The 22,253-nt window shown below is 45.4% G+C and overlaps 1 protein-coding gene across 5 annotated transcripts; it reads right to left on the bottom strand.

Annotated features, from left to right (window-relative positions):
- Nucleotides 1-191: 191 nt before the first annotated feature.
- Nucleotides 192-21,358, bottom strand: TMEM42 (transmembrane protein 42). Of its 5 annotated transcripts, XR_014000959.1 has the most exons (5): nucleotides 21,161-21,358; nucleotides 13,949-14,095; nucleotides 12,157-12,416; nucleotides 9,293-9,407; nucleotides 8,925-9,178 (listed from the first exon to the last, which is right to left on the bottom strand). XR_014000959.1 is itself a non-coding variant. In XM_081165008.1 (3 exons), the coding sequence occupies exons 1-3, from the start codon at nucleotides 21,317-21,319 to the stop codon at nucleotides 12,279-12,281; spliced, it is 444 nt and encodes a 147-aa protein (XP_081021134.1). In that variant the 5' UTR covers nucleotides 21,320-21,358; the 3' UTR covers nucleotides 10,587-12,278. The 5 variants fall into 5 exon arrangements, 1 of the variants encoding a protein (XP_081021134.1); XR_014000957.1 differs by lacking the exons at nucleotides 8,925-9,178; nucleotides 9,293-9,407 and adding an exon at nucleotides 192-359; XR_014000958.1 differs by having other exon boundaries at nucleotides 8,925-9,407.
- Between the last annotated feature and the right edge of the window lie 895 nt (nucleotides 21,359-22,253).

The raw sequence follows: 22,253 nt of genomic DNA, 5'->3' as shown, positions 1-22,253 counted from the left end.
TGTCGTGGGCTTTGAAGACACTCAAACTCAAGATGAAAGGGAGAAACGTGCTAAGAGGAAGGCACGCTTGGCAAACACTCACTGTGATCAACTCCTGCCCAGAAACCTATGTCCCCACTGTGGAAGGATGTGTGGATCCAGAAGAAGAAGAAGAAGAAGAAGAAGAAGAAGAAGAAGAAGAAGAAGAAGAAGAGGAAGAAGCAGCTAGTTTCTCTGCTGTGCGCTGAAAACAGGCAGCCTCTTTCTTAGCTCAGTGAGGAAACACTGCAAACTCTTCTGGCATGGCCAAGTTATTGTGTCATTTGTGTGCTTTGGTCTTTGGGGCTCACCCACCACTGGTATGTGGCCCCCACTTGCCCCTGAGAAAAAAATCAAACAGATGTAACCATTAGTCTCCATGGAAGCACAACAATTGTCATTCCCCTTACAACAGGAGGATGTGCCTGGCTGAAGCCTCGCCAGCCAGATTGACCAACTTTAAGCAGCTCATCCGAAACCATTTTCTTTCTTTCTTTTTTGTATATTTTTTTTTCTATTTTACATTTTAGAATACTCATTTGAACAACCTTAAAACAGCAATGACTTCCCTTCTTCTTCTTCCATGGTTCAATTTGCATGCCATAGATCTATGCATATTTTACATAAACTAAGCCAGGCATATGCAACCTTCGGCCCTCCAGATGTTTGGGACTACAATTCCCATCATCCCTGACCACTGGTCCTGTTAGCTAGGGATGATAGGAATTATAGTCCCAAACATCTGGAGAGCAGGAGTTTGCCTGTGCCTGAACTAAGCCATTCAGTATTCCATTTTTACATCCATCAAAACTTATTTACACTGTTGAATTTTTCTTAATGCTGCCAACGTTTTCAAATGTCACAAACTTCAACCATATATACATTAAACATTCTCCAATCTTCTTTAAACATATATTCTTCTTGTTCTGTTATTGTATAAGTTAAGTCTGCGAGCTGCGTGTGTTCAATCGGTTTAAGCTGTCATTCTTCTTTAGTTGGGACCTCACTCATTTTCCATTTTTGGACTAACAAAACACGGTCCACAGTAGTGGCATACATAAATAGTCTTTTTTGACACCTGGGAATTTCCATCTGAATTATCCCCAACAAAAAGGACTTTGTTTTTGGGGGGAAAGTACTTTAAAACATTCTTTTTCCCAATTCATTATAAATTATTTCCCAATATTCTTTTACCCTTTTACAAGTCCATCGTCTGAAACCATTTTCAGCAGAATAGCAACACAAAGAGAAAGGGCTAATTGCCTTTGCATAAACACTGAAATTATGCTTCCTGCTTGGGCCTTACAGCAGCTGATAGTTTAAGGACACACAAATAAAAATGTGTGTCTGGAGATGGTTGGAGGATGGATGGCGGCTAACAGATTGAAGTTGAATCCTGACGAGACAGAAGTCCTGTTTCTGGGGATGGGGGTGGGCAGGTGTGGAAGACTCCCTAGTCCTGAATGGGGTAACCTTGCCCCTAAAGGACCAGGTGCGTAGCCTGGGAGTCATTCTGGACTCACAGCTGTCCATGGAGGCACAGGTCAATTCTGTGTCCAGGACAGCTGTTTATCAGCTCCATCTGATACGCAGGCTGAGACCCTACTGGCCCGCAGACTGTCTCGCCAGAGTGGTGCATGCTCTAGTTATCACCTGCTTGGACTACTGCCATGCGCTCTACGTGGGGCTACCTTTGAAGGTGACCCGGAAACTACAACTAATCCAGAATGTGGCAGCTAGACTGGTGACTGGGAGCGGCTGCCGAGACCATATAACACCGGCTGAGACCCTTCTTGCCAGAATGGTGCATGCGCTGGTTATCTCCTGCTCGGACTATTGCAATGCGCTCTATGTTAATCTTCTCTATTTTAAGGAAGTGTTTGGTAAAAAAGAAGCTTTCGTTCATAGCATTTGCCATTCATGATCTTTAAAAGGGTAAAGAAGAAGAAAAATAACCATTAAGTTGAAGGGTGCTAATTTCAGTCCTGACTTTCAAAGGACTATTGCTGAAAAAGTGTTTTATTGCCCATTTCAACCTAGAGAGTTTTTACTGTATAAAGTTAGTTACCTGTTTCTTTACACTGCAGAGATTACAGAAACAGACACCACCTTTTTTCTGAACCAGTCAACACCTAAAGCAAATAATAATGTTTCAGCGGTCATAAGTTGTGGACTGCTGAGTACAGCAAATATTGATTGGGAGTAAACATATCTAAAACCCATAATTGTCCAAGAGAAGAAGAAAAATTATTGACCTAACACCTCTCCACCTTTGGTATATGACTCCACAAAGTGGCTGGTTTGTGAAGCCTCAAGGCTAGGATTTCCAAGGCCAGCTCTTCGGAAACAATTACGTCCCCACTGCTGGGATATGGGTTTAGTTTAAGGCATATAGACATAGCATATAGGTAGCACGTTTTCTGTGATACAAGTTGGTATAGATAGCTGGTTCTAACACGGCTTCCCCCACCATCACACACAGTTAAAAGTGGTAATTAGTAAAAAAAAAGGGGGGGAGGTAAAGGACCCCTTGATGGTGAGTCCAGTCAAACATCTTTATCAACGACTTGGATGATGGACTCAAGGGCATCCTGATCAAATTTGCAGATGACACCAAACTGGGAGGGGTGGCTAACACCCCAGAGGACAGGATCACACTTCAAAACGACCTTGACAGATTAGAGAACTGGGCAAAAACAAACAAGATGAATTTTAACAGGGAGAAATGTAAAGTATTGCACTTGGGCAAAAAAAAATGAGAGGCACAAATACAAGATGGGGGACACCTGGCTTGAGAGCAGTACATGTGAAAAGGATCTAGGAGTCTTGGTTGACCACAAACTTGACATGAGCCAACAGTGTGACGCGGCAGCTAAAAAAGCCAATGCAATTCTGGGCTGCATCAATAGGAGTATAGCATCTAGATCAAGGGAAGTAATAGTGCCACTGTATTCTGCTCTGGTCAGACCTCACCTGGAGTACTGTGTCCAGTTCTGGGCACCACAGTTCAAGAAGGACACTGACAAACTGGAACGTGTCCAGAGGAGGGCAACCAAAATGGTCAAAGGCCTGGAAACGATGCCTTATGAGGAACGGCTAAGGGAGCTGGGCATGTTTAGCCTGGAGAAGAGGAGGTTAAGGGGTGATATGATAGCCATGTTCAAATATATAAAAGGATGTCATATAGAGGAGGGAGAAAGGTTGTTTTCTGCTGCTCCAGAGAAGCGGACACGGAGCAATGGATCCAAACTACAAGAAAGAAGATTCCACCTAAACATTAGGAAGAACTTCCTGACAGTAAGAGCTGTTCGACAGTGGAATTTGCTGCCAAGGAGTGTGGTGGAGTCTCCTACTTTGGAGGTCTTTAAGCAGAGGCTTGACAACCATATGTCAGGAGTGCTCTGATGGTGTTTCCTGCTTGGCAGGGGGTTGGACTCGATGGCCCTTGTGGTCTCTTCCAACTCGAGGATTCTATGATTCTATGAAAGGCGACTATGGAATTGTAGCACTCATCTCGCTTTCAGGCCAAGGGAGCTGGTGTTTGTCCACAGACAGCTTTCTGGGTCATGTGGTCAGCATGGCTGAACCGCTTCTGGTGCAATGGTGCACCGTGACGGAAACTAGAGCACATGGAAACTCTGTTTACCTTCCCGCCACAGTGGGATTTATTTCCCCCAAAAAAACCTAGGTGCGTCCTTTGGGCCGGTGCGCCCTATGGGACGAAAAGTACGGTATTTGTACTTGTCCTATACGTTTTTGCCAGCTTGGTAGGAGTCAAATACCACTGTGTACATCATTTTCATGTAATTCTCTTTCCAAGTACAACAGGTGTGCTGGGCCCGGGGATAACCTGTGAAACGTGGTCCAGGACGGGTCCAGAATCCGAAGGTTCCGCTAGGAGTCAGTCCGATAGGGCCAAGGCAGGGCATGAGGCAGGAAACCAGGCAAGGACAGGTACAGGATCTCAGGCAGGATCTGGCATACAGCAATGTTGCTCCCGCAATCTGGGATGGGGGTCTTACAGCCTTTTATATTTGTCGGGTAACGGCCGATCCTGATTCCCCTGCAACTCACCTCCCTGTTTTGCCCAAAGGCGAGCACTCCTCCTGCGAGTATCAGGTCTCTTCTTCTCTCAGACCTCAGTCTCTGCAGCTCAGGAGACGTCGGCGGGTTACTAGACCCAGGGGCCACCTCAGCCTCCCCTGACCCAACCGGTGGTGGAGCAGCTGTAAGTGATTGCCCAGCTGAAGGCAATGAGGTAATCCCCGCATCTGGAGCCAGGGCATGCTCAGGCCCCTGACTCGGCCCAGCTGGTGTTTGTTGCAGGGGAACCTGTGTAGACTGGAACTCTTCAGGATCAGGCCCCAGACTTGGTTCAGATGACGCCTGAGGCAAAGGATCCGGTGCAGACTGAGACTCCTCTGGTTCCAAGTCCAAGCCCGAGCCCCAGGCCATCACAACACGCTGTGAATTTCAGGTCATCCTAAAACAAAGGGAATTTCACTGGGTAACAATGTTGTTGTTGTTTAGTTGTTTAGTCGTGTCTGACTCTTCATGACCCCATGGATCAGAGCACGCCAGGCACTCCTGTCTTCCACTGTCTCCCGCAGTTTGGTCAAACTCATGCTGGTAGCGTCGAGAACACTATCCAACCATCTCGTCCTCTGCCATCCCCTTCTCCTTGTGCCCTCCATCTTTCCCAACATCAGGGTCTTTTCCAGGGAGTCTTCTCTTCTCATGAGGTGGCCAAAGCATTGGAGCCTCAGCTTCACGATCTGTCCTTCCAGTGAGCACTCAGGGCTGATTTCCTTAAGAACGGATAGGTTTGATCTTCTTGCCACTACTGTACAAAGGTTTATTTTTGTAAGTCCTGGCTTCACTTGGAGGAAACCCACATTTGGGAACCTGCAAAGACTATGGTCTGACATGCCTGGAAGAAAGCATCATCAACTGGACTTTCTGGTTTATCTTTCACGCAAGAATACACTGCCAGAAAAAGAGAGAGGGGTGATTTTGGGTCTCAGCAGAGAAAAAGATGCCAGTGTCTCCATCAACTGCATGAGTGCAAGTCAAAAGGCAATGCTAGGTGTTTGTGGCAGCCAAAGGATTAAGGCTTTTGTCAATACAAATGCCGTTTTTCAAGAGACCGGTTCTCCATAGACCTAACCTGGGGAGTAAACAGTAAAGACCTGATGCAGAGAGCACAGCACAGGTTATATTTTCTGAGAATCCCCCGGAAAACAATCTCTCAAAGGTGGCATTTTACCTGTTGGTGGCATTTTACCATTGCACTGTCGAGAATGTATTAACTTATGGTCTCTGTGTGTGGTTTGGGAGCTGCACGGTCAGGGAAAAAACAATGCTGTCCAAGGTTGTAAAGACTGCGGAGAGAATAACTGGGTGCACTCTTCCCACCTTGGATCAAATCTATGCTTCCAGGTGTCACAAGCAAGCTGCTGCCCTTCCAGCAGATGTCAAAGCGATAAACAACTACCTGACATTCAGGAGACATCTTAAGGCAGCCCTGTTCAGGGAAGTTTTTAACGTGTGACATTTTACTGTATTTTTGGTTTTTATGGAAGCCGCCCAGAGTGGCTGGGGAGGCCCAGCCAGATGGGCGGGGTATAAATAATAAATTATTATTATTATTATTATTATTATTATTATTGCAGGATAGTGCACATCCCGGAAATGATCTCTTTCATCTTCTGCCTTCCGGAAGAAGGTGTTGTTGTTTAGTCATGTCTGACTCTTCGTGCCCCCATGGACCAGAGCACGCCAGGCACTCCTGTCTTCCACTGCCTCCCGCAGTTTGGTCAAACTCATGCTGGTAGCTTCGAGAACACTGTCCAACCATCTCGTCCTCTGTCGTCCCCTTCTCCTTGTGCCCTCCATCTTTCCCAACATCAGGGTCTTTTCCAGGGAGTCTTCTCTTCTCATGAGGTGGCCAAAGTATTGGAGCTTCAGCTTCATGATCTGTCCTTCCAATGAGCACTCAGGGCTAATTTCCTTAAGAATGGATTGGTTTGATCTTCTTGCAGTCCATGGGACTCTCAAGAGTCTCCTCCAGCACCATAATTCAAAAGCATCAATTCTTTGGCGATCAGCCTTCTTTATGGTCCAGCTCTCACTTCCATACATCACTACTGGGAAAACCATAGTTTTAACTATATGGACCTTTGTTGGCAAGGTGATGTCTCTGCTTTTTAAGATGCTGTCTGGAAGAAGGTACAGGGTTATAAAGACTAGGACTAGCCGCCTGAGAAACAGTTTCTATCCAAATGCGATTTTGGTTTTAAACGTAGTGTAAGGTAGTCTCTATGGGAGTATATTGTATTTAATTATGGGGTATCAGAGTTTTTAGGGGATTAACCAGGCTGGGATAGAAGGCTTGTTGGTTTCTGAATGTAGATTTTTTCAGTTTTGTTGTTCTGTATGGGACAATGACAATAAAGATTACCGTATTGTATTATAGACTCGGCACAATAGCCCCCAGGACAGGCTGCAAAGTACATATGCCAAGAGAGGCCTTGTACGGGGAGCATATCTCAACCGGTAGAGCACAGGACTCTTAAATCTCAGGGTCGTGAGACTCACATTAGGCAAAAGATTCTTGCATTGCAGAGAGTTGGGCTAATTCTTCCAACTCTACCATCCTATTATTCTACTCCTGCCTTTCGCCTCCCAAGGGCTGGCAGGCTAAGGATGCATTCAGAGAAATCATTTAATTTTTTAATTTATAAGACACTTTATAAACCAGCGACACATTAAACAGTATCATGGTGGAGGGTGAAAATATCAGCGAGCCACAAAACCCTGAACAGATCACCAACACTGATTCAAATAAACTGTCAATACTATCCTTTATCAAAATGGCTTTTCGGGCAGTTTACAAGCTAAATGCAGCCTTATAGTATCTTCTCCTTTTCCATTAAAATGCTGGTGTTCCTAAAGAGCAAATTTTATTCATTTATTTTATCTCAGCAAATCTCTGTTTCACTTCCCCATCAAATAGATGCCCAAGGCTTTTAACAATATACGGTAAGTATCAGTGATTTGGCAACGTATGAGAATTGCTTATAATGGCCAAAATATCTATGGAAATATTTCAGGGGAAATGGTTCTAACGGCCAATATATGCTGACTCTAAAACAACGATGCCCTGTTAAAACTCTCTCCTGTGTGATTTTTCATGCACAACCTGTTCCACTTTCAACAAATTTGATCTCTAGTGACTTTGAAGAGAGAATATTTGATGGTTACACTTGTAATGGGTACAATGTGATGCTTGTTAATGTATTCTGCTCTCTCCTGTAATGGAAAAGTCTTCAAACTAATACATTAATTACCCCCCCCCCATGATGTTTTCGAAAACAAAAAACCAGAAGCAGCGTTGTATTTTCAAACAAGATATTTGTGTTTTTCTTCCCACAGAGAGTTAGCAGGCCAAATAAAAATATGTGTCTCCTCATTTCTCTCTCTCTCCATGCTGTCAAAATCTTGCCAACAATTCTTTCATCATCTATATTCTTCCAAGACAAGCAAAAGCCTGAATAGCTTTGTGAGAGAATCAGGAACTGAAAAGGCGATGCTCTTTGTCACCCAAGGAAGGTGACAAATGGCACAAGTCCAACTCCCTATTTTGCTTTTTGTAGGTCACCTTTAAGCTTTTGTCAGAGATGGAGGAGTCTTGCCAACCACGACAAGCCCGGGAGCTCTTGCTGGTAAGGCTTCTAGCTGTGGGACTGGCACAGAAAGGAACTTGGTTGAAAAACAATGTTCCAATTTGCTGAGATTGCCCAAACGTATTTAAAATGTCAAATAACGGATGGGCTGCCAATCTGCAAATGGCTCGATTGGAGTGATAGAGCAACAGAGTCTCTTCTCCAAAATCACTGAAGCAACCGTGTTACTTAACCTTTCTTATATTCTTACATTCACAGCTCACTCCTAAACACATTTATTTGAAAGGAAGCTCCACCGTTTCAGCGGAATTTACTTTTTGATCAATTTGCAAACAGAGATAGAAATAAGAGAGGAAGAAGACAAGTAGTAAACAGGCCATAGCTCAATTGGGAACAAGTCAGGGTGCCAGGCTGTCAAGCTAGTTAGCAGGAAAGACTGATGTGGTGGTCTGGGTGGCGCTGTGGTCTAAACCACTGAGCCTCTTGGGCTTGCCAATCAGAAGGTTGGCAGTTCGAATCCCCACGACGGAGTTAGCTCCCGTTGCTCTGTCCCAGCTCCTGCCAACCTAGCAGTTCGAAAGCACACCAGTGCAAGTAGAAAAATAGGTACCACTGCAGCGGGAAGGTAAACGGAGTTTCCATGCGCTCTGGTTTCCATCACGGTGTTCTGTTGCACCAGTAGCGATTTAGTCATATTGGCCACATGACCCAGAAAGCTGTTTGTGGACAAACACCATCTCCCTTGGCCTGAAAGTGAGATGAGCGCCGCAACCCCAGGGTCCCCTTTTAACTGGACCTAACTGTCCAGGGGTCCTTTACCAGTTTTTAAGCTACAATTTGGTCAAGCAGCAGTCAGTCATTGGCCTCTTGTGCTACCGGACCCTGGTGAATTGGTACTTTTGATACCAACCTTTTGGTGATCTACAGTGATGGGACTTAAAGCAAACCAGAGATCAGACCAGCTGCTCCTTCCTCGAGTGAGCAACAATTATTTTTGTATTTTCCTTTTCTGTAAATCAGTGTTTCCCAAAGTGGGTGATACCGCCCCCCTGGGGGACTCTGGAATGATCCTGGGGGGCAGGGCGGTAGTAGCCTTGGGTGCAATTGAGGGGCGATGAATAAAAATAAGGGGGGGGGGTGTGGAAGCATAAAGAAAGAATTTCTTGAAAATTCACAACGTTTCACCTGTTGCGTAATGACGCTTACCAATGTAATGCAGAGTTGAAGTTGAAGTGATTACTTTATTTTCCAAACAAACACACAAAATGCAAGTTAAAACCGATCTGTGGTCAAGTCCGTCGACAGCATCTTTCTTTCCTATGTTGTAGGATGTAGGTAGAAATATAGATACATAAAAAAAACACAAATTTGTCATTGCATCTTTGTTCACTTAAAGAAGGTAGATTTCCAGGGGTGCGCTGGGTAATTATTATTTTTTTCTGAGAAAGGTGAGACAGACCCTGATGTAGTATGTTCTATGGAAGAACAGAACAGACACGAGAAGTCTTATGAACAGGCAAACAGTGGTGTCACAGAAAATTAGGCGCTTTTGAGATCCCTGTGCGTTGAGATCTTTTGCTTTGAGATACCTGCACTTTCCTTTAAGATTCTTGAGTTCTGATCGCGGCAAAATGGAAGAGTAATGAAATCCCCTCTATTCAAGATTGGATCCGAAAGCTGACAGAATATGCCGAATTAGATGGTCTATCAGAAAAAATAAAGAATAAATCAAAACAGGAATTTGTTTCAAAATGGGAGGTTTTCAAAGAATATCTGAAAAATAAATATAGTAGTTTAAATTCTGTTGCAGCATTCGAGGAACTTCAGTAATAGTTGCAAGGTAGATATAAGAAATTAGATATATTAAGAAAAAGTTTAATTATGATAAAAGTGTGTATTGGCAATAAGTAATATGAAATCAAAATATGGAATAGATAGGAGGTCGGGTCTTTAGTGTTAAGACCAATATATGTTTTATTGTTTGCTAAGAAACTTATGTCTCTATGGTTATTCCTGTGTGTAATTTGGTATTTGTGTTTTTTTCTTTTTTCTTGCTGTATCAATAAAAATCTTAAAAAAAAAAAAAGATTCCTTAAGATTCCAGCCTAAACCACACTTCCTTGTTGCATTTATTCTTCACCACTTGCATGAAATGAAGACCATGTTCCCCACACCTGGTCTACCACAAACCCTAAGGAAGTCACATACTCTTTCCATTTCACAGATGGGCAAATGGGCCATCACGGTTGGTGGTTAGCTCAGTGACTCTGGCTGAATTTGGGTTCAAATTCAGCCTTATCAGGGTCTGATTACATTTGAACAAATGAAGGTTAGGTGCCGAGAAGACAAAAAAGGTGTGCTAACAGTTGCTACGGGATTATACCAAGCAATGTTCCCAGAAACATCAATCCATGTGTTTTCAAGTTTGGCTCTGTCATTTAAAGTCTATTACGTGCAGTTAAACTGGAACAGATAAAAGAAAGACTAGGTGTAAAATACATACACAATCTGTGAAGTGGGAGAGGCAAGCAAATGTAGAATTAGTGTGAAGAGGTGTGTGTCCATCTGAACTTTTTCTATTGTTTATTACCGTAGATCATGGCATGAGTAAAGGCTGGCATAACTTAATGAGTAAAGATCTCCATTATGAACTTTTCTTGAACCCGGTGCCAGTCTTATCTCAAACCTGTCCTGGAAGGCATCAAGGAGACATTTTGAGCTCCTAACACCTGTGTGTCAAGATCAGCACATGCAATCTAGTTACTGGCCAAATTTAATCAACACCTCCTGTAGAAGAATGGTTCCCACCTAGATAAATAGCAAGATAGGTTTAAGACAGTAAACAAACAAGGATAACCAGTTTAGTCATTTAGCTCACCAGGATTATATTCTTTCAACTTTTAATTAAGCAGAATAAACAAAACGAGAAACAGGCAGGACACTCTAGGAGGAGACAACAGAACGATAGAAATATTGAAATTATAAGAATTGCTCATCTAAAAGCCCCACTTCCTTCGCCATTAGAATGCACTGGTTCAGAATAGTATTTCAACCCTGGATTTTCAATGGCTGGTTAGCTCTCAAAGCTCCAACACTGACCATTTTTCACAAGGACCAGCCAGATTGTGTGCTTCACTACAGATCACATATACCCTTCTTCAGTGCTATTTTTCTAGGGGAAAAAGGTGCTGGAACTCACCATGAACACCTCCCTTGTTCTCTTGGGCCGGATTTGAGTTCTGACAAGTTCTGGCTGAAAAAAGCCCTTCCCTTCCCGCTAGTGCGGCTTCTGTGGCAAAATCGTGCACTCACTTTCTGCTGGCTTCTGGGAATAGTGAGGGATCCCCTCGCTCTTTAGATCAAGGTGTATAGGATATGCTGTTTGCTTAAACTGCAATTTTGCTGTCTGAAGCAGCGTTCGTATATTCTGTTGCTTTCATTTCATGTAATAAACCAGTCTTCCTTTATTTCAGAGGTGCCCAAACTTTTTCCAAAGAGGGCCAGATTTGATGAAGTGAACATGCGTGAGGGCTGACCAAAATTGACAACCTTTTTTTTGGATTGAAGTTGTTCAGCTTTTTTTAGGGTTTACCCTAGGAAATAAACTGCCACAGGGGCCGAATTGAACCGAATGGCGGGCTGGATTAGGCCCCCAAAATGGACTTTGGACATGCCTGCTTTATTTCTTCTGTGTGAGAACTTCTCGTGGGCATTAAGATTACAGGTAAACACACATTTGTAACAAATGCATGCTAGCAGTCAGGGCTTTTCTTCAGCTGGAACTCAGTTCTGGCACCTCTCAGGTGGGCGCCATTGCCATTCTAAGAGAACAAAGGAGGTGTTCATGGTGAGGTCCGGCAACTCTTTTTCTAGAGAAATGGCACTGCTAGCCGAAGAGCCTAAGCCTGTGGGTAGTGCCTGTATGAATACATGTCAGTGCTCGACACGCATGTTGGTCCAGACACATGCATTGACTTCTCAGCCTAGCCAAAGGGACCAATGGCATCCCCTCTAGAAACTGTGAAAGAAGATTTGCTTCAAGAAGTCCTGATAGCTCTGGGCCACATTTGAAGTCTAGCTCTGTGGTTAACTGCCATTTACCAAATGCCCCAAAGTGTTACCTCAGAGGCCAGGGAGATGCCAATGTCTCTCCTCAAATGCCCTCCTCCTTCATACTATGTTGCACTGTCACCTTGTCCCCGTAGTCCAGGGGTCAGCAAACCTTTTTAGCAGGGGGCCGGTCCAGTGTCCCTCAGACCTTGTGAGGGGCCGGACTATATTTTGGGGGAAAAATATGAACAAATTCCTATGCCCCGCAAATAACCCAGAGATGCATTTTAAACAAAAGGGCACATTCTACCCATGTAAAAACATGCTGATTCCTGGACCATCCGTGGGCTGGATTGAGAAGGCGATTGGGCCGCATCCGGCCCCCGGGCCTTAGTTTGCCTACCCATGCCGTAGTCTTTGCAGTACGACGACGATATCGGCTCAAAATCCATCCCAATGAAGAAAAGTGAGAGGTAACAGGCTAGGTAAAGCAAGTGGTGGTTGTTTTAACCCACAGGTGAGTTTTCATCTCTTCTTTTCCTTCTTTCCTTCTGCTAAGGGTGGTGTCGTGTGGAGCAGCAAAAGTCCAAGAAGGGTTAAGGATATTCCTATCCACCACAACAGGGCATGAGTCTCTCCAAAGAGCAACTTGCCAAGAAAAGCCTGAAAAGACAAGAAGGAGACTTCTGCTCAAGCAGTTGCCACCCTGTACTCCTTTGGAAGGAAGAGCAGAAGATAGACATTGTAATAATAGCAACAAACTTGGCCCACTGGCTGGATGTTCCCCACCCCTGGGGTCTGGGCAGCTGAATACAGTGGTACCTTGGTTCTCAAACTTAATCCGTTCCGGAAGTCCGTTCCAAAACCAAGGCGTGCTTTCCCATAGAAAGTAATGCAAAATGGACCAATCCGTTCCATACTTTTAAAAATAACCCTTAAAACAGCAATTTAACATGAATTTTACTACGAGACCATTGATCCATAAAACGAAAGCAATAAACAATGTACTGCAGGTCACACAATCAGTCAATCTGTAGCTGAACACAGCCACAAAAAGAACCAGGAAAAAAGCAAAATAAATGCCCAAAACAGACAGACCTCAGAGTAACACTCATAACAGAAGTGTGGCATTCAAATTGGAAGCGTAACACATTTGGCTTCTGAAAAAATGTTCGCAAACTGGAACACTTACTTCAGGTTTGCAGTGTCTGGGTTCCAAGTTGTTTGGAAGCAAGGTGTTTGAGAACCAAGGTATCACTGTACGTTGAAATCGGAGAAAAATAGGTGCTTTAATCCCAAAATTTTACGTTGCATTTACATTTGGATATTTCGTTTTCCTTCTTAGGAACAAATAGCTTCTTCTTAAAGAATCCCTCTGCTAGACTGCCTTGCTCATCTCACACGCCTCGCAAGCACCTATTAAAGGGGTTCCAGAAAGCGAGTTTTTGAACCAAAGACTTTACAAGAAGACACTATTAAATTTGGACTGACTTATCAGAGATTCAGTTAAAAGCAACTCTGAAAGGTGGCACTGAGCAAAGTTGCCAACCTGGATTCATATACGTGCTCAGATACATTTTTTAAAAGTAAGGAACACCACTAAAAATACCATTTTCTCCTCCAGCAGCAACGCCTCACTATTTTGTGCTGGTTTAACGTATTATATTATTAGCAGCATTGGGGTTCAATTCTTAAATTTCATTGCGCGGCTCTTTCTCCTAGCCTGATTTATGTTACAAAAGTAGAGAAGGGAATACAGTACCCAAGAACAGAAAAGGTGTACAGTGGTACCTCGGGTTAAGTACTTAATTCGTTCTGGAGGTCTGTTCTTAACCTGAAACTGTTCTTAACCTGAAGCACCACTTTAGCTAATGGGGCCTCCTGCTGCCGCCGCGCCGCCGGAGCATGAGTTCTGTTCTCATCCTGAAGCAAAGTTCTTAACCCAAGGTACTATTCCTGGGTTAGCGGAGTCTATAACCTGAAGCGTATGTAACCTGAGGTACCACTGTATAGGAATTTCCTGCCAATTCATCATTTCACTCAAAAACTGGTCTTCCAAAAGTATCATGCAAATGTACGTACTTTGTAATTCAAGAAAATATTTAATAAAAACAATAATAATTTTTTAAAAAACGCAGTCAGGACATGCTTTGACCGATCACGCTGGCTGTCCCTAAGGCGTAACTTGTACTTACGGAAGAGATGAAGTTAGACGCTGTTGAGGTCAAAGTTGCTGTAGCCGAGGAGGAGGAGTACCTTAAGGCTTTGGCAAAGAAAGTCCACATGACTGCGTTGCATGCAAGCACGAGGCCACCGCATCCAATGCGAAGCATCATGGGCAACTGTGGAACAATTGGGGAGGGACATTTTAACCGCACTGCATTTCCCACCCATTTCATGAGATGGAGATCTGAGGGAATTGCATTGCTAAAATAGGGAGCTCTGCGGAGGCAGAAAAAATCTTCTGGATCTGCTGTGCCAATGGCGACAGAGCAATTTCCATTCTTCCTTTTCAATCAATCAAATCTTTATTACGGTCATAGACCAGCATGAGTAGGGTGGGGTACATTCATTTTGGAAAGCTAAAAAGTATTAAAACAGAAGGTATATAAAAAACACTATAAGAATCTAAAAGAAGGGTTAGGAGCATTAAACGGATGTGGAAGAGCATAAAAGTTTAGTATATAAAAGACTATAGGTATCACTTTACAGCGCACTCTGTTATGAGTATGCATTAAATCTAGTTTGTGGCACAGGTCAATTCTTCGGTTTGTATGAAGTTCTTCAGGGGAAGAATGAATGAATCAATCTTTATTTGCGTCAGCCATCGGCTATAGCAATAAAACAACAATACGATATACAAAGAATAGGAAAAGTCAATTATATAAAATACATTTTAGGGTTTTGAATCCATAGTCAAATAGTGGACCTTATTCTGATTGCCCCAGCCAAAAACCTTGCAACCTTTGCTGTCATCTGCTCATCTTGATCTGCCAAGAGAAAGGACACTGTGGCGGTGGTTGGGCGACCCGGAATGGACAATAAAAGAGGGGTGATAATCTCATCCATCAAGTCTTTATACAGAGAACGAGACAAATGAATGAATGAATGAATGAATGAAGGAGAACTCCAGAAGAGGCCAAGAAAATAGTAGTAGTATGTCTTCATACTACTCCATTCTTCATACTACTATCCATTCTGAAGGAAATCAGCCCTGAGTACTCCCCGGAAGGACAGATCCTGAAGCTGAGGCTCCAATACTTTGGCCACCTCATGAGAGGAGAAGACTCCCTGGAAGACCCTGATGTTGGGAAAGATGGAGGGCACAAGGAGAAGGGGACGAGAGGACGAGATGGTTGGACAGTGTTCTTGAAGCTACCAGCATGAGTTTGGCCAAACTGCAGGAGGCAGTGGAAGACAGGAGTGCCTGGCGTGCTCTGGTCCATGGGGTCACGAAGAGTCAGACATGACTAAACGACTAAACAACAACAACATATCTTCCTCCATACAATTTAGGATCACAGAGGCGATGGCTGGAGTTTGGAGGAAAAGAAGGCACGTCCTTATGGACTCTAGGAGCCAGAGTTACAAAGTCAACTTTTATAGTCTATCCTTCTGGAAGAACAAACTCACAGCCGTGCGTGATGGCATAAATTTCAGAAGTACAAACAGTCAGTGGTCAACTTTATTCAGAAGGTTATGATGCATCCTAGAATCATAGAATCATAGAGTTGGAAGAGACCACAAGGGCCATCGAGTCCAACCCCCTGCCAAGCAGGAAACACCATCAGAGCACTCCTGACATATGGTTGTCAAGCCTCTGCTTAAAGACCTCCAAAGAAGGAGACTCCAACGGCATCCGACGGAGCCTTGTTTTTAACCACTCATTTGGTCACCGCTGGCAGCCAGAAATTCCCTCCAGGTAAGTGACTGAGCTGGCCAAGCAGGGTCAAAGCGCTCTGCCTTGCTAGCTCCATCGGCTTCTGTCCTGTGGAGGAAATGGCTTCACTTCTTCTGCAACAGCTACGGAAACAGGCTTGCTTGGGCAGGGGGGAGAATCAGCTGCTTTTTACGCATAAGTGTAAAGAAAGCAAAATGGGTCAGTAGAAACAAGACCACTCTGGCCCCAGTTTAGATCTTTGTTGGTGTATTATATATAATTACCTATGTGCCCCATATTTCCTCAGAGTTAGCTAAAGCCAAGTTCTGATCTGGATTCACTCTGGTTCAGAAGCCAGTGATATAAACAACTCAGAGTGGAATACTAAAAGATTATGGATGACCCTGTCAAGAGTTTTAAATGTGAGGAGACATCACCCAATTCAAGCATTCTTGAGCAGGATCTTTCTTCTACAATTCAGGAAACAGCTTAGCCAAATGAAAAAAAACTGACTAAGCATTTCTCAACTAAATTTAGCATTCCAAGGAACCCTTCTTCAAACAAACTCTGATTGGCAAGTTCTGAAGTATTTACTCTGAGCGAAGTCCGATTGCGCTTGGCAAATAATCTTTCCTATTAGCAAATAGCTTTTGCAACTTCAGGTGAGATTTGCATGCTTATTGCCCTGTTGTGGGGGACAGAGATATCCGTACACATGCCATACGCACACAGAGCAAATTGATTTAAACAGAACCACACACGTAGAGGCAAAGCAGCTTACACCCTCACACAGGCCCAAGGAAGCACTGGACACATGTCAAGGGCACTTTCCAGGCAATGCAACTCTTTATTGACAAAGATAACACAGTCGCTTCTACAGCTCTGGATTCCTACACACACCAATCTAGCGACTAGGCAGCTGTTCCCAGATCTGCACTCTGTGGACCAATTGCAGCAACAGGGGATCACTCTCCCTCCACCAGTTTATGTACCTTCCCCTGTTGGGCTGCATGCAGGCAGCCAGAGACTGTGCCTGTGTGGCAACGTCCTCTGCTCATCCCTTTTCAGCCCCCTTCTGGTTCTAGGAAACAGTGGTGCAGGAGAGGGTGGGGAAACACTTCCGTTTGCCCAGCCTGCCTCTCCCTCCAGCTCCGAAGCTTCTCCTGCCTCTGACTCTTGTCTCCCGGCTGGTACTGTTCCCCACAGACCACTGCCCCCCTCTCTCCGGTGTGCTCACTGTCAGCATCCTGCCAGTTCATGAGTACACAGCATCTTAGGCTGGCCCGAAGCAAAGGAGGACAGGGCTCTGCGTCTTTAATGGGTGTGAGGAAGAGTGGTAGCTTGTCATGCAATTCCCTCTTCCACACTGCTATTTTAAGGTGCAGGTTCCGTGCTCGGGCCACCATAATATAAATGCAAACACACAGGGGAATACGATTGTATGATTGTATGTCCACCTTCATGGATGGTCTAAAAGATAGCCTCATTTCCCCTTCTTGAATGGTAATGCGAAGGCAGCCCTGTTTAGGGAAGTTTTTAATGTTGGATGCTTTATCGTTTTTATGATTACTATTATTATTATTATTCTGTTGCGAGCCACCCAGAGTGGCTGGGAAAACCCAGTCAGATGGCTGGGATATAAATAAAATAAGTAAGTAAGTAAACAAATAAATAAATAAATAATAATACAGTGGTACCTCGCAAGACGAACGCCTCGCAAGACGGAAAACCCGCTAGACGAAAGGGTTTTCCGTTTTGGAGGCGCTTCGCAAGACGAATTTCCCTATGGGCTTGCTTCGCAAGACGACAGCCCATAGGGAAATATCCGGGACAGCGGGGAAGCACAGTGCGTCTTCCCCACTGTCCTCGGACCTCCTCCGAAGCCGGGCGGTGGGGCGGGAACGCCTCCTCCCGCCGCCGCTGGGCTTCGGAGCATCGTTCCGAAGCCGGGCGGCGGGGAGGGAACACCTGCCCCCGCCGCTGGGCTTCGGAGCATCGTTCCGAAGCCAGGCGGCGGGGAGGGAACACCTTCTGAAGGCGGGCGGGGGGGCGAAAGTCTTTGTTCCCCCCTGCCTGCCTTCCCGGGAGAGCGGAGAAACACAGCGCGTAGGAGTCCTCCGCTGTCCCGGGCGATTTTAAAATGCCGCCCGCCAGCATTTTAAGATCGCCCGGACAGCGGAGAAGTCCTCCGCTGTCCCGGGGTTTTTTAAAATGCTGGGGGTGGGAAGAAAAGCCCTTGTCCCCCCCCCCAGCCTTCAGAAGAGGTCCGGGGACCTGGTCTGAAGGCGGTTTCCCTAGGAACGCATTAATTGATTTTCAATGCATTCCTATGGGAAACCGTGCATCGCAAGACGAAAAACTCGCAAGACGAAGAGACTTGTGGAACGAATTAATTTCGTCTTGCGAGGCACCACTGTAATAACAACAACAACAACAACAACAACAACTTATTTATAGCCCACACATCTGGCTGGGTTTCCCCAGCCACTCTGGGTGGCTCCCAACAAAATATTAAACAGAATAAAACTTCAAACATTAAAAACTTCCCTAAACAGGGCTGCCTTCAGATGTCTTCTAAAAGTCAATAAATCATTATGATTTATAATTATTATGGACTTGCAGCATGACCCAAACCCTGCCTCAGGCATTTCCCACTGCATCTTTGGGTCCCAAGTGTGTCTGTCAAGGATGAAACTCCACGGGCAAATGACCCTGAAAATCTCTGTGAATATGTACAGGGACATGTGGTTTCTGTTGTTAATGCAAATCCTGCCTTTGTGGGTCTGCCCTACGCAGCAGGCAGCTTACATAAGGTGGACCTGACAGAATACCAGAAGGAAAAGAAATGGGTGCGGGTGGGAGAATCAAGCACGGAATGGGCACAAAGAAATGGTCCTTTGAATAAACAGAGAAGAGAAAGGCGTTGCTTCACCGTGGGGATTAACTGGCCTCTGCCACACCTTTGGGTGCCTTCGGTTACCCGGTGGCCACCCAGGCAGGCTTTTGTGTTGTACCTTAAAGATGAATGGGCAAGCAATCCATTTCCCACTGTGTGCCAAGAGAGGAGGAAAAAAGCATCTTCCAGGAGGATCTAAGGACAAACTACATGTTACACAGGAGATCTGTGGCTGGGTCTCCCAATGGGCACATTCCTAAGGAAATTCAGGCTACAAAATTGTAGTCCTGGGGTATTTCACCCTCTCCCACGTACAGTGGAACCTCGGGTTGCGAACGTGATCTGTGCGGGAGGCACGTTCGCAACCTGCCGCGTCTGTGCATGCACGGGTCATAATTTGGTGCTGCTGCGCATGCGCCGAAACCTGGAAGTAACCCATTCCGGTACTTCCGGGTTTGGTGCAGTGCGCAACCCAAAATCGCATAACCAGAAGCGCCTGTAACCCGAGGAACCACTGTATTGATTTTCTGATTTGCCCTCCTCCACACTTACTGTTTGCTGCATAATTTTAGTTATGATTTTTTTAAGTACAGCATTTATACCCTCTGAGAAGCTGAAGGCAGAATGATGCTTCCTTGTCCTCCAACTACAGGGCAAACATACTGAAGAGGAGGGCAATTCTGTGCTGGAAGGAAAGAATGAAGAAGCTGGTGGCCCACGGTGGCTGCATTTCATCTATTTATTTTTTAAAGAAAAGATCAGGAGATCCACCCAACTTTACTTTGATCCTGAAATTTACCTTTGCAGGTAAGCTGCGCTGTGGGAGCTGGAGTCCCGTGAAAAGCTCAGGGCAATGCCGCCTGAACTGTAGCTCCTCCAGCACCAACCATCAGGAAGCTGGCTGGCTGGGGAGAAGCCACAGAATGGGGGCCTCACAATGCTCAGGTTTCTTATAAAAAAATTCCTTCCAGTAGCACCTTAAAGACCAACTAAGTTAGTTCTTGGTATGAGCTTTCGTGTGCATGCACACTTCTTCAGATACACTGAAACAGAAGTTGCCAGATCCTTCTATATAGTGAGAAGGTGGGGAGGGGTATTACTCAGAAGGGTGGTGGGAATGGGAGATTGGCAGATAGCTGAGATGAGCCTGTTGACGACTCTTAACGACTGTAATAGGTCTTACAGGAAAAGGCAAGGGGTGAGAAGGTGAGAAATGGCTTAGTCATGTATAATGGGATAAGAATCCAATGTCTTTGTTCAAACCAGGTCTCTCCATGGTTTTAAGTTTGGTAATGAGTTGCAATTCAGCAGCTTCTCTTTCCAGTCTATTTCTGAAATTCCTTTGTAGTAAAACAGCTACTTTGAGATCTTGTATAGAATGTCCAATCGAGAGACCTGATTTGAACAAAGACATTGGATTCTTCTGAGTAATACCCCTCCCCACCTTCTCACTATATAGAAGGATCTGGCAACTTCTGTTTCAGTGTATCTGAAGAAGTGTGCATGCACACGAAAGCTCATACCAAGAACTAACTTAGTTGGTCTTTAAGGTGCTACTGGAAGGAATTTTTTTATTTTGACTATGGCAGACCAACACGGCTACCTATCTGTAACAGGTTTCTTATGTCATCTGCAAAAAAAGGGATACCATTTCCCACAAGCTGCAGCACTTCTGCACTCTGTGTTTGGATGCCTTTAGCGGAAGACACTACGGTTCTTATTTTTGAAAGCTGGAGTTGACTTGACCAGTGGCAGACTTTGGTAATCTGGTGCCCTAAGCAAGGACCTTTGCCACTCCCCCTAGATATTTCTTATTTTCACCATAGTTCCTTTTGGTAACATTCCTTTTTTAATGGATCTCGATATTATTATTATTCACCCTGTCAGAAAGGTGCCCTATGCGGGGGAACCACCCACAGCTCCCTAAATTCGGGGCTGACTTTACAGCAAGGTTCCCCATCTCTGATCAAATTGCAGACCTACAAGAACCTCAGTATTACGATTCTTCACCATATTGCAGCTGGAGAGGGAGTACTCGAGAGCCACCTCATGGCAAAAGTGAGACTCGCACATGAGATTTCCCAACGCACAGCTCAGTCTCTGAAGCTCCAATGTGATGCTTTTGTTTCACTGAAAAGCCACGACTCCCCTCTGCCTTAGAAAATTGCCTCCCGGCCGAAAATTTAATTCCTAAGACACCCCAAACCCCAGACAAGACTGGCAATTCTGGCGCGCGCAAAGCAACGAGTTTATAAAGACGTCTCCAAAACTTTGCACAAACCGGGACCATCGGGGCGCTTGCCGTGTTTCTTTTAAATCTCTGCTTTCCCCTATGTAAAACCGTGTGTGTGTGTGTGTGTGTACGCGCGCGATCCGTGGCCAGGAAACGGATCAGACCCAGAGACACTAAAAGCACAGCGTAGGATGAGACGCACGGATGAAAACTGATGCGCTTTCGGAACGTCGCTTGGAGAGCTTTCCCAGCTGCTTTTGCGCGCGTCGCTACATCCATCCATTAATTTTTTTCGTCTCTTCCGGGACAAACGGGCCACAAATCCCTCCCCAGCTGCCCAAACGTAGCGCTGCTGCGCCCGATCCTGCCCTCGAGAGGGAGCAGAGGCCGCGTCTTACCCAGGAGCAGGCACCAGAGGCCGCCTCCTCGCCTCCGACAACCGCGGCGCAGGCTCCCCGCAGGTAATCCGCCCCCAGGGCCAGCTTTGCGGAGCAGGCGGCCAGCGCCCCCAACAGACCGGCCCCGGCGGCGAAGGCAGCCCCCCAGCCGGCTGGCATGGCGACTCCGACGCGCCAAACACACGTGCGCAAGGGGACGCCCACCACGTGGCTCCCAAACAGGCTCTTCCGGGTAGGGTCAGCTCACGTGACAGCCCTGCCCCGCCCTCTTTTAAAAAGTGGCTGCGATGGTAGACAGAGTGTATTTAGTTTTATTATATTTCTGTACCACTTTATTTTTAAGGGGGAAAAATCCCTTTAAAAAATGCCCAACATGCGCAGAGGGAGGGAGAAGGTGGAAGAGCAGGAACAGTACTAGCTACCAACTAGTAGTAAGGAAGTTGAAAAGAGGGGGGAATTCATTATTTTAGAAACAAGTTATAAGAGCGGATAGCTATGCAAATGGCTTAAAAAGAACAGAGGGATGAGAAGAGGATTGAAAAAGAGCCATGAAGCAGCTACACATCAGGAAGATTTGGACATGTGTATAAGAATTTTAAGGTCAAAGTGGGAAACCTCCCCATTGTCTCTTTCCTCACAAATCCTGTCTTAAGGGCACATTCAAGATATGAACAGGGTGTGAGCCTGTGACTTAGATTCAGGAATTAAGTAGTTATAATCACAAAAGGGGATGCTGGTGTCGCTGTGGGTTAAACCACAGAGCCTAAGGCTTGGTCGGCAGTTCAAATCCCCATGAAGGGGTGAGCTCCCGTTGCTCGGTCCCTGCTCCTGCCAACCTACCAGTTCGAAAGCACGTCAAAGTGCAAGCAGATAAATAGGTGCCGCTCTGGCGGGAAGGTAAATGGCGTTTCCGTGAGCTGCTCTGGTTCGCCAGAAGCGGCTTAGTCATACTGGCCACATGACCCGGAAGCTGTATGCCGGCTCCCTCGGCCAATAAAGCGAGATGAGCACCGCAACCCCAGAGTCGTCCGCGATTGGACTTAACGGTCAGGGGTCCCTTTACCTTTAATAACAAAAGAGTGGCCAAAACCCA

This window comes from Podarcis bocagei (assembly GCF_964188305.1).
Source record: "Podarcis bocagei genome assembly, chromosome: 12".
NCBI lineage: Eukaryota > Metazoa > Chordata > Lepidosauria > Squamata > Lacertidae > Podarcis > Podarcis bocagei.
Note: the sequence above shows the minus strand (reverse complement) of the source record. Positions and strands in the feature narration are given on the sequence as shown.